The 13208-nt window shown below is 37.3% G+C and overlaps 1 protein-coding gene across 1 annotated transcript; it reads right to left on the bottom strand.

Annotated features, from left to right (window-relative positions):
- Window positions 1–536: 536 nt before the first annotated feature.
- LOC118758007 (protein FAM136A-like) lies at window positions 537–998 on the bottom strand. Its single transcript, XM_058671003.1, is given in 2 exon segments — window positions 537–775; window positions 778–998. Coding segments are annotated over 2 exon segments (318 nt in total). The 5' UTR covers window positions 857–998.
- Between the last annotated feature and the right edge of the window lie 12210 nt (window positions 999–13208).

Here is a 13208-nt window from a genome sequence, read left to right as displayed (position 1 = left end):
ACTTTATGCCCATTGTTTGAAAAAAAAAAAAAAAACAGCAAAACAAAGACCCTAAGAGGCATTTTCCTTTTTGAAACTAGCGACCTCATGGATTGTGTTTACAGCGTGAGGAAGATGGTGTGGGAAGCAGGAGAGAGGCAGCCCACCGAAGCCCCATCCTCACCTTCCACCGACGCGCGGGTCCAGCAGATGCAGCCCTCAGCCTGCTGCCGCCTGGGCAGGCAAGGCGAATGTGGTGCTTCGGAAGGCCTGGACTCGGTACAAGAGAGGTTCCATTGGCAGGACGGACACTTGCTGTGTGCAATACAGTCTCGGAAACTCTCCTATTCTGTCTCTGACCCGGGTTTTAGCACCAGTTTTTGTTCAGTTCCAAGGATTGGAATTTAAAGGAGCTAGCGTCCGTAGGCAAATGACATATGCGTTACAGCTGTTGATTTCCTTAATTTTCTTCATAAGCTTCCCCATAAAAAGACTAAATTCCCACTTTTTCTTTTGAAAAGATTCCTTCCCCAGCCCTGAGGGCCACTGGCAGACTTTCACTTTCCCATGTTCCAGAGTGCCTTCTTCCCCCTCTTGGACATGGTTGGGATGAGGTGCATGTGGTCAGTCACACACTTGGTCACACAACTGTCCAGCTGCTTCACCTGGGGCTCCTTAGTCCCTGCATCTATGGAATCTTTGGCTTTGCCGTTGCAGTGCATGGCGCACCGTGTCAGGCGGTCCTGGAACTTCTGCGGTTTGCTCCTCAGTAGAGCTGGGGCTTGGCCTGGGTCCTAGGGCACCATTGGATGCACTAATGCAGGTGCTGTGTGAGCGACTGATTGTCCCCGCAGCAGCTGCCGCTGCACTGAAACATCAGGCCTACAGGTGGAGTTCGACTTCCAACATGGCTACGAGGTCAAGGGGAGTATACCTGAACATGACCTCTGACATCACCGGAAGATCTAGGGAGATAGACCTGGCATACAGCCAATTACAGCATCGTTGGTGGGCGTGGGGTCTGCCGGAAGGCTCTCTCCTGCCCGCCCCTTCCTTACCCTTTAAAACCTGTAAACTGCGTAATTAAGCGGACACTGCGCACCAGCTTGTCTCTGGTGGCTCTTCCCGCCGTAGGCCACCGTCTGCCTCACCCTCGGTGACCTCCTGGCCTGCTAACAGGTCTAAACGCCGAGAACTGGCACCTGAAAAGGGACCCTAGAACTTCAAGACACAAAACCTCAGGACTTTAGAACAGAAACTTCAGAACTAATGAAATTCGGGACTTCAGGACCCCAGGTAAAATGGCCCAGCCTCGACTTGTGGGCACCCTACTCAACATGCTCTTGAGATTTTCCTCCCTACCAGTGGGCTCTGAGTTTGCGCCTTTACCAGTGGGCTCTGAGTTTGCGCCTTTACCGGTAGGTTCTGGGTTTGCACCTTTACCAGTGGGCTCCGAGTTTGCGCCTTAATCGGTAGGTTCTGGTTTTGCGCCTTTGCCAGTGGGCTCTGAGTTTTCGCCCCAATTTGTGGGTTCAGACTTTGACCAGAGGCGGGCAGCCCCAGTTTGTGCTCTTCAGATTTTACCCTTTGGTTTCGTTTCTGTGTTAGAGGATGTTTCCTTTGTGTGGAGCTCCTAGCGCTGTTAGCTTGTTTGTGGCCCGCAGGCATAGGAATCCCACAGTCTTAGAAGTGCAGAGTTAAGCTGCCAATTTTGAACTTCAATGGCAGGAAGGTGAGATCCCACCCTTTGGAAGCTGGGCTGACTGCTTTTCTCTGATAGCAATTGTTGGGATGTTGGTTTTGTTACCTGGGCCTTCTATTGCCCACAGCTGACTGCGTTTGATTCATCCAGACTTCTAACACCTGACCGTAAGTTTTTGTTGCCTGGTCGTTCACTTTTTGCATATCTTTATAAAATGATGAAGAAGAAAAAAATCAAGGAAAAAAGAACTGTTTTACAGAACTTGTTCCCTGGGCTTACAAATTCTACCTTGGAATGTCTTTTGTTGTGGTAAACTTTTAGCAAATTGACTTCATCTGCATATCCTTGGCAACTTTTGAGAGCTTTAGAATTCAAAGAAGGCATTTGTCTCTTGTAACTCTTAATGTTTCATTTGTGGTATTTTCAAAAATTTAAAATTTTGTCGTAAGTAATTTGACATAGAATTATGCTTTAACGCACCATTGAATTAGTTCAAGGTATAAGTTAAAATAATGTGTTATTCATTGTCTACAAAGCATTTTATATGTTAAAGTGATTGTGTTTTCGGCTGTTTATCAGAATTCTCACTGCCTTTAATTGGTCAAGGTTTTGTATTGGTTTTAAAGGTATTTGAGTGATTTCATGTCAATGAGTCTAATTTATAATGTATTATGCTAACTTCAAGAAGGGCATCCAAAAATTCAAAAGTTTCAAATTCTAGGGCTTCCGTTGATATTTTTACGAGGCCTCGAGAATGCCAACGGACTTACCTCCTGTTTTGTGGAGACAGTACATCAGGCTGATTGGATTACATTGTCTTATGCCAAATGGAGTAAAATTCTGCCGTGTCAAAATGTTGTGTACATCCATGGAGTTGTGAAGGTTTAATTTAATTTGCTCATTTTCATGATTTACCCTACAGTTGTATCTGGTTGTTCTATGTTACTGGGAAGACTGAAATTCAGATTTTTGCATTGATGGAGGGATTTCATAGGGGTGACTTTTCTCTCAGGGTCTTGGTTCAAGAGTGTTGAATTGATGGTTTTTCACGTATTGGTTTCTGGTGACCGCTGTTACTAAGCTTGATTGAGAATAATTTTAAGTCTCCAAAAGTGTGTGTGTGTGTGTGTGCGCGCACATGTGTCTATATAAATGGTTTAACATTACTATCATGTGTTACTGCCTGTATTGGTCAAAAGGTGTTCTAGCTTTTGTGAATTTAATGTGGGTAAACGTATTCATCTGTGTCTCATTAGTTAGCTGTATCCTCAGCTGCAAGCACAGCATAGGCAATTTGCGTATCAACAGCAAGAGTAGGTTGCCTTGGGACTGTGGCAGTACTGAAATTCTGCAGCCACGCCCAAAGTTTTCCAATAGGATTGTACAAATAGCTAAATGATTTTCTTTCCTTTTTTTTTAAAGATTTATTTTATTTTTATTACAAAGTCAGATATACTGAGAGGAGGAGAGATAGAGAGGAAGTGGAGCTGCTGGGATTAGAACCAGCGGCCATATGGGATCAAGGCGAGGACCTTAGCCACTAGGCCACGCTGCCGAGCCCAGTGATTTTCAACCATTGCTAAAAAGTCATTTATTTTGTCCAGCAATAAGATTACTAATAAACAGATTTTTTTTTTTGATTCATGTGATTTAAATTACCTACAGGCTGTATCCAAAATGTTACATCGTTGATACACTTATGTTTAAGTTTATTGTTAACCTGTACTCCTGAAGGTCTTTGGGATAAATGTTTTGTAAAGCTATTATTTGACAGTTTTCATTTTATACTGTCCCTTATAAGAGTAAGCAACCTGGTAGCTCAGATTCAAGGCCCCCGGCTTAATACTCAATGCAAGGGCATAGTTGAAACAAGACACCAAGATCTTAAGAACATGCTTGAAAAGCAGAGGGGGGATATACTACCCCTCCTGAACATCTTGACTTTATTCACTCTAAATTTTCTTCATATTCCATGTTCTGGCGAGCCACCAGCTGAGCATCACTGGAAGCCGCTTGGAGGCCTGATGCAGTTGCCTTTGGTTCAATGGAGGGACCCCACCACCCAAATGTGGAGAGGTCCTGACCCCTTGCTAACTGTGGAAGAGGGTTTGCTGGTGTTTTCCCAGAAACTGAGCCTGTGTGGGTTCCTGCCCTGGACCCCATCTACTGGAGGAAGCCCCTCTGGCAAGACAAGCTCACAACCTTATCCTGAAAGATCCATAACCATTAGCAGACAATGGAGGAGGCCAGCCCCACTCCCAACTCTGGATGCAAAAACGGCACTACATCTGAATGCTCAAAAGTCAGCAAGAAGAGCTTTTACTGGAGTGCTCTTCAGAGTCCTCCCTGGAGCTGTTCATGAAATTACACACATGGCAATACAGGGGAAGACTATTTCTGAGCATTAACCTCTAAACTTTCTAAAAAATTTTTATTGCAAAGTAAAATATACAGAGGAGGAGAGAGAGAGGAAGTTCTTCTATCCGATGATTCACTCCCCAAGTGTCCACACTGGCTGGAGCTGCACTGATCCGAAGCCAGGCAAGGGGTCAGGAACTTCTTCCACGTCTCCCACGCAGGTTCAGGGTCCCAAAGTGTTGGGCCATCCTCCACTGCTTTCCCAGGCTACAAGCAGGGAGCTGGATGGGAAGCAGGGCTGCCAGGATTAAAACCGGCATGCAAATATGATGCTGGCGCTTTCAAGGTGAGGATTTTAGCCACTAGGCCACCTCTAAGCCCTATCTCTAAATTTTTAAAATCTTATTAGCCAGTCCCAAAAGTGCTTCCACATGTTCCACATGTTTGTTATAGTGACAATTCGTTTCTCTGTATCCATTTTTTCTTAGCTCCTTGGTACAGCTGTAACTATAGTCCTGAGACTGTTAATTTATAAATAGAAGTTCAGTTCTCACAGTTTTGGAGCTTGGAAAATCAAAGCTAAAGAACTAGGAGATGTGCTATTTGGGGAATACAAATTTCTCAGACAGAACTAACTTGTTGGCATACGCAAAGAATGAAATTTGTTAGTTTCTTTTTTGTTTTTTTTTTTAAATTAGTTTTCTGAAATCCTTTCATAAGGGCACCAATCTTCATGAAGCCAGAGCACACTTTTGACATAATAACCTTTCTCTGCACCAATGCCTTAATGCACTCTAATCTGAGATCAAGTTTAAAAATATGAATTTCGAATGGACAGGTATATTCATAACAGCAAAATGTTTCATTGCATCTCTGTTTATTCTGTCCTTTGTAATTCTGAGGTATTTAGGGTATTTCGTGCCAGTTAAGCAGAGTTACAGGATGTGTTTCCAGTAGAAAATATACTATAAGTCTCAATGGTACATAAAAAAATTGCATATTCAGGAACCATGAGGCTGCTTTATTTCATCTTCAGTAAAAAGTTGTACTAGTGATAAGATCAAACTGTTATAGTCTAAGCAGCAAAATGAACGAGTGTAGTTTGTGATAAATATTCTGACAGTGTCGATGAAGTTCTAGGGAGTTAATGTGGGATCTAAGACAAGACATGCATGTGAGGAAAACCACTTTGTGTACAGAGGAGAAATTAAAAAGAAGTAAATACAGAATTGTCAGACTCAAAATAGCATTATTAGAACAGGTGGAGAGAGAGAGAGAGAAATGATAAATACATCAACCAGTGTAAGCCAAAGGACCTGGGGGTTTGTTTTATATTGAATTCATATTCTTGGACAACTTAGACTGTTATTTGGTTCTAAGTGAGCAGAGAAATAACTGGGAGGATGACATGTATGGTCGTGTGTCTTCAAGAGCCCTCAATGCAGTGGGTAGAAACACAAGTAAACAATAATAGTTGAAAAAAAACTATAAGTAGTTTTACATTTCACATCAGTGAAAGACAATAAAATGTGGACTTGTGATTCCCTGATTGTGGATGTTGGGGGTGATTATTCAAGTGTGCCAATCAAGCTACGGACTGAGTCATAAGATTGATGGTGTCCCATTAGCAAAAAACGGGAATCTGATTGCAAGAGGCTGCGTCCTTGGTAATTTTCTCTCAAAAAATCAGACTGTAATTTCCTGGGGGGCTAAAATAGAAATAAATTTTAGTCTTCATTCTTTGTCATTAGTTCCTGAAATATTTGCTACCAGTTAAGGACAAACGATCATATGGACTTTCCATGTAGAAAGAAGCTGTGAGCAGAAGACATTCTGTTTAAACCTTGAATCAGCCTTCTGGATGATTGCCTGTTTAACATAATGCCCAAAGAAGAAAATGCTATACTAGTCACAATTTTTGAGTTTCCCAACAACACTAGAAACATTATATTTTAAAAACTAATTTAAGTGCTTACTTAGATTTTCGTTTCAAGAAATTTTACCTTAAAGAATATAATTAACAGCTAAATTGATCACCAGTTCTCTTTTGATGTGTTCTGAGTTAGATATTTAATTCTAATTCTTGGATGAATTCATTTCTCTATAGTCTAAGACATATAAATCAAAAGCGTTAGATTTTGCAATGCCCTATTTTTAAAAATTTGACTTTTCGATACATTTCTGCAGACTTTTATCTTCAGATTATTCCTCCTGAATAAAATCATGTATGTATCTTTAAGTCTGCTTAATTTTTATTCTGGAATATCAAATTTAGTTTCATATAAGTTAATTAGTAAAGCATTCAGTTCTATTTAGTGGGAAATTATCAGTTGTACTTGAAGAACTTGTTTGGATCATAGGCTGTAAAATACTTTGTAAATTCCTCAAAGGAGTTCAGACAGCTAAATGTTAAAGCAAACATGATTGCTTGTACTAGAAAATGTATTAGATTATTAGATTAAGCCATTCAGAATGCATGCTTCATGTGATTTCTATCAAATTTTGGTTTAAAACTTCTAACTTCAAACTTCAAAGCAGTAGTTTTCCTTCTGGATAAAACATTATAAACCTTCTCTTACACAATTTACCATTGTATTTACAAAGATGTGACTAGAGGTGTGCATTAGATTTAACACAGGTAATTCTATCAATACTCAAACATTTCATTTGAATTTTGTAATGGAATGTGTCTAAGCACATATTATGATTTTATACAACTAGCTTTCTAACATTTTTTTAAATGATCTTCCTTATTTGAAAGGCTGGAGTACTGAGGGAAAGATTAAGTCAGAAAGAGTGAGAGGGGAGGGAGGGCAGGAAGAGAGAAAGATCTTCCCTCCATTTAAAGATCATTTTCTAAATGGTCAAAGAGGCCTTACCAAGATAGTCTTAAGCCAGGAGCCAGTAACTTCAACTGAGTCTTCCCATTCTGTTGCCATAGCCAAGACTTAAACCATCTTCTGTTAGTTTTCAAAGCACATGTTTGGGAGCTGAGTTCTAAGCAAAGCTGATAGGACTCAATCCAGTAGCAAATGTGGTGTCAGCCTTGTAGATATCCACTTAAATGCTTGACAAGATGCTTGTGCTTCTCAAATTTATGTAAATAACACATTTGGGAACTGAATCGCCTCCCATAAGTTTTCACTCTATATCTGAGGCAAGGATAAAGCTATTTTAGTATTATGTTTTCAATAATATATATGTGACTAGCTTCTTCTTGAATATATTATGTATTAACATATATATAAATATATAAAAATATATATATTTAACATCTCAGATATATTTTAAATTCTGCTAGCTTCAATTCTTATATCAATTTTATTCATTTCATTCAACTAACTATGTACAATGTGGAAAATTACACAGGAGGAGGAAAGAGAAACAGAAAGCAAAAGCAAGCTCCCATGCATTAGTTTGTTCCCTGAATACACACAACTTACTATACAGGGCAAAAAACCGAGCTGGGAGCTAGGAAGTAGATCCAGCTAATCCAAAAGAAGTGGAAAACTAATCAATCAGTCATAAGTGCTTGCTTCCAAATTCTGAATTAGTGGGAATATAAAAACAGATAAATTTAACGTTGTTGTCCTCTTAACTGCTAGGCAAAACGTTCGCACCTATTGCATTAATCTCACAACTCTGATATGCCATTTTCAAGGAAGTAGACATAATAAAGTTGACATTTTCAATTGAAGAAGTTTGGTTCAAGACAATTTAACCTTTGTATAATCCTGATTGAACATTGTCTTTATTATTCCTATTGTTATGTGATTAGAAAAATCTGTCCTTATTCATTTAGTTGGTAATCATTTCATTCAATATTGCACAAGATACAAGTCAAATTATTTTCTCTAAGGCAAATAATATAAAGTTGGAAGGATTTTGAAACTTGCAGAGGTTAAAAACACTACAAATGAATGCTGCTTTTTTCTGCTCTTGCTAATGAGGTTGTTACATACATTGTAATAATTACAAAAACTCATTGATTTTCATATTGTTTCATTAAGACTTAGATCTACTTAACTTATCAAATAATATTTTAATTAACCTTCATCTTTACATTCAGTGTCTTCTGATTCTGTCATCCCACACATTTCTGCACCCCAAGCTGTCATCTTGATTCTCTGTATCTCCAAAAACATTGTATTTCATCTATATTAAAGGTAGAGATACAGAGAAAGACATGTTTTATTTGCTGATTCACTCTGCAAGCCATGTGCTAGGCTAAAGCCTCATTCTAGAAACTGTGTCCTGTGTCCTGGTGCCCCCCATGGGATACAAAGGTCCAGTTACCTGACTCATCTCCTTACTGTTTGGCATTTGCTTTAGCAGGGAACTAGAAGTTGTCACAGATTGCTTAACGAACAGTCCCACTATTCCAGCTTGTATGTCTGTATATTGTTTTTGGTATCAGTTAATTTATTTTGTCAAATTTTTACTTGTTCTTATTTTTAATATTTTCAATATCCCTTGTATATGCTGCATTGAAGTCCTCCATTTGACAGTGTTCTGCATTTATTACCCCATCTGAAGCTTGTCCTTCCATTTTCTTTACAACTTTAATTTGGAAAAGCTTATTTTATCTTTCATGGGTAATGCTAATGTGATTGTATTTTCAAATGCATTATCAGATTATATAGATTTTTTACTATTTTTGTTTTACATTTTCATTTTTGTCTAAATACAATTTTTATACTGTAGATTAGACTAATACCCAGTTTATTTTTGGCAAAAAATACAGTTTGTCCATATAATTTCTTTAATAATATCCTTTATGCATTGCATTACCTTTGTTAAAAATTAAAATTAAAGTGTATTATAGCAGGATCAGATAACATTGGCTCAAAGTCCCACATGAAACCTTTAAACATGGAGTATGAGGGCTCTAACATTATGCTTATTTTGGTATTGTACTGGGTCTGCTGGTGTAATCTTAAACAGAGATGGTCAGGGATAGCTTTGTGATATTGCACACCATAAGATAAGGTGTCCACATTTTCACCATTAAGTATTCGATGACATAATATCATTTTTGTAAAATGTTGTTATCAAGATGGAGGCTGTCCTATGTGCTCAGTTTACTGAGAGGTTTTGAGCTGTTTTGACAATTGTTGGTTTTGTATGCTGTTAAAAGTATTTCCCCTCTGTATTCATTTATGAAGTATGTGGGCTTTTCTCTTTGGTTTGCTTATTTGGTATACTATATAGTTTATGAAAGTTTAAGCAGTCCTAGACATCTTGAATAAATCTACCTGCTCATGTTGTATAATGGTTTATGCCCACTACTCTTCAAGTCCCACACCTGGGAGGAGGGGCTGTAATAGCAGGAAGCAGAAATCAGGAATGGAGCCAGTGCTGACCTTGTTATGGAATGCATGAGTCCCAATGCTCACTTTGAACATCTAGATCAAATGCTTCTTACTTAGATGTTGATATAATGTTAGGAGGATGACTTCTTAAATGTAGTGGTGGATTCATATATCACCTGAAACTGAGCTCCACCATTAAACGTTTATTTTTAATATTATAGGAAACATTAACACACCTACTTTATACATGTGTGCAAGCATGCTTATAGGTTTCTGACACAATTGTTTAATTGCAATGAAATTGAAGTTCTTTTTATACCATACATATAGTAATAATAAAATTATTAGAATTTAAATCTTGTTGGTAAAGCATTCCAATTATCAGTGCAACTGGCAAGCTTCTGTGAAAGAGAAGTCATAACCTGTTTCATCAAAGATTTTTACAAATTGAACTTTTCAATAGCATATATTAGGTGGTATATGGAGTATTTAAATAAACAAAATTTGGTTAGTTTTTTTTTAATTGAATAGTTCTTAGAACTATAAAGCCAATACTATTTAGAAACATCATATGAAATTTAGCTCCATATTAATTTGTTGTGTATAAATGGCTTCTATTATCTTAAAAGTCTCATTCTGGGAAAATATTAAATGGAGAGTAGAGGAAATATTTCCTGGGATAAATGGTTGTAGCCAATATTATAAAGCTGGAAGACTTATACAGTGAAATTGATTTAGTATTCTTTAGGAAATTATGCTAGATTTTCATATAATATGGAGAATGACTCAGTTTTGACAACAGGATTAAATATTTATTTATAAACATACTAAGAGTTTGGAAAGAAAATGAAAAATTTAAATTCAATAATCCTATAAACTAAAATTAAAAAGTAAGGAAAGAAAGAATATAATTAAAATATTTTAATTAGAATGTTAACTCAGAATATAGTTATTCCCTTTTGAATTAAGATTACTAACCATAATGCAGTGAGGAAATGAGGATGTGATTATAGCATAAATATAATAAAAATGTATTGTAAAGTTGTCTTCATAACTACTATGTATAAGTTGCTTCTTGTGTATCTTAAGACCACATACAATTACACTTATATACAATATATAAAACAAGCACATTTATATATAATGTAAGTTATTAGTTTTAAATAAACGTTTCCATATTAATAACTTTATCTACTTAAAACAAATCTCATTTCCTGACGATAATCTTTCTCATCTTACAGTCATGCATTCAACTATTTTGAATAATTTCATTTATTATGTTTTATTTTTCATTACTTTATCTTTGATTTTTACATAGTTGATTAAGGTGGTAAGGGCCAATGGCTACAGGAAGGTGGCTGAGACCATTATTTCCACATTCTCTTGCTTTTCTTCCTGTATCTGCAGGAAGGGGGGAGTTAGAGAGAAGACATACCTTGCCTCCCAACTACCTTCATACCCTGGGATGGTGGACAGCCACCTGATATCACCCCAGGTTCCCCGATGTGGAGCATATTCTGAGGATGCTGCTCAAGAAATTTTGATACTTCAATAATTCTAAATTACTGCCAATCTCACTACTCAAGGCACAATTAAGTTGCTAGAGTCCGCTGGTTGACACAGTCTACTCTCGAGTCTCCGTTTGAATTTGTCACTGCCTACAATTGGCTGGAGTAGTTGATCAATCTGTACTTTACCCCATCCGCTGTTACGATGGAGTGGAGGACAGCATATGCAGGTGCACATGGAGGATATGGCAGTACATTGGAGTCTGCAGAGGACCCCTGGTACCACACAGAGGACAGAATACATTGATCAACTGATTTGAATGATTTTATTTAAACATGAGTATATGTGTATATATTGAAATTCTTATTGGATAGTTAAAGATTTCAATCTTTGCATACAATCAGTCCTTGCTTTATCAGCTCACTCCCAAAATGGGTATCAGTTATAAATGTCATGGTCATTTTTCAGTGTGACCATCTGTCCACTAAGGGCTTGAATTTGATGAAAAAGTTATTTCACAAAAGTCGGCACACAGCTGCCAGATGGCAACAGCTTGTGATCACCATGGTCCAAGTTAAATTTAAACAATAGGACTAATAATAAAAATTGGTATATTGGCATTTACAAATTTTAACTCTTAATGAAGCATGATGATTATAGGTTTTGATAAGTCAGATTGAGTTCTGTTCTGAGTTATAGACATGTGCTTACAAACCACGATTACTAGTTTGTGCTTCCTTTACCAACTAATTAAAAAGACTTTAAGAAGTTTGTCTAAGTTTTGCAAATTCTTTAGTTTTAACATATTTAATTACTCAACTACTTATCTGTTGCATGTTTTAAAATACTTTTTGTTTTCAACTACTGATCAGTAAGACTAGTAATGATTTAGAAATAATGGAACACTTCACATTTTATAAAATATGTACAGCATATAATATGTAATTACCTTAGAGAAAGTAGGATGCACATTAAGTAACATTTTGCACAATAGGAATATTAAAGGGGGTTTTAGAGAATTTGAATTTGTACTAGAAATTAATTAATGAATAAATGCCATAACGGATATCAACCATGCTGTTCCTCTAATACTAATAATCATCTAGGTAATCTACCCTATCTATTAATGGAAAACGGCAGTAATACACTGATATGTCAAGAAATATCTGATAATAAAGTATAAGTCCATGGTAGTGATCATTAATTTGTGTTACAAAGCTATTGGTTTAATGCAGCCTATATTTATCATAATTTAGTCAATGCTAGAAATATTTTAATGATAAATCTCTAATATGGGTATCTCTAAATTCTATGTACCTAATCAGAAAACTAACCATGGTGTTCATTTTTAACCATAAAAGCATTTGGACATTGTATTCAAGAATGTATTTTCTTCAATTTAGACATAAGTTTCATTGGCCCCTTGATGACCTCATTTCTATGGTAATCTATGATCTGATGATCACTTTCCCTCATCAGTTAAATTCCGGACCAGTATTGTGGTTGATACTAACGCAAATCTGCTTTCAGTGCTGGCCTCTCATATTGAGAGGCATTCAAAACATGCTACTCTACATCATTCCCACTTCCTGTTACATGCCTGGGAAAGTTGTGAACAGGGTCTTCCCACTTGAAAGACCCCAATGAAGTCACTGGCTTCTGGTCTTAACCAGACCCAACAAACACTATTGCAGCCATTTGAGGAGTGAATCAGCAGATGAAATATTTATCAGATTTTGATGGTTTCGTTTTTAGTTTCATCTCTTCAAAACATTTTTTTCTCACGAAGTTATTTAATGACTCATAGATCATACAGTAGCAACATTTTCTTCAAGAAAGTTCTTGATTTTCTTTTTATTTTCATTTCTACAGCAGCACCTTAGTCATTCAGTAGCATGTTATTTAACCATAGCATTGTAAATCGCTTTTTTAAGATTTATTTTTATTGGAAAGGCATATACAGAGAGGAATAGAGACAGAGGAAGATCTTCCATTTCATTCAGTCAGAGCTGAGCCAATCCGAAGCCAGGAGCCCAGAGCCTTTTCTGGGTCTCCCATACGAATGCAGGGTCCAAGAGCTTTGGGCCATCCTCAAATGCTTTCCCCGGGCCACAAGCAGAGAGCTGATGGGAAGCAGGGCCATCAGCATGTTCAAAGCAAGGATTTTAGCTGCTACTATTGTGCCAGACACTCATGGCATCATAAAGCTTTTTTCTTCATGTTGTTGATTGTTTTATGACTTTTCATTTAAGGGAAGGTGTTTAACTCTGCAGTGGAGACTATCATATCCAGGGGCATGTTATTGAACTTCATGTCATTGTAAATTTCTGTCTTCCTGTTGTGGATTT

Source organism: Ochotona princeps, chromosome 12 (assembly GCF_030435755.1).
Source record: "Ochotona princeps isolate mOchPri1 chromosome 12, mOchPri1.hap1, whole genome shotgun sequence".
NCBI classification, from domain to species: domain Eukaryota; kingdom Metazoa; phylum Chordata; class Mammalia; order Lagomorpha; family Ochotonidae; genus Ochotona; species Ochotona princeps.
Note: the sequence above shows the minus strand (reverse complement) of the source record. Positions and strands in the feature narration are given on the sequence as shown.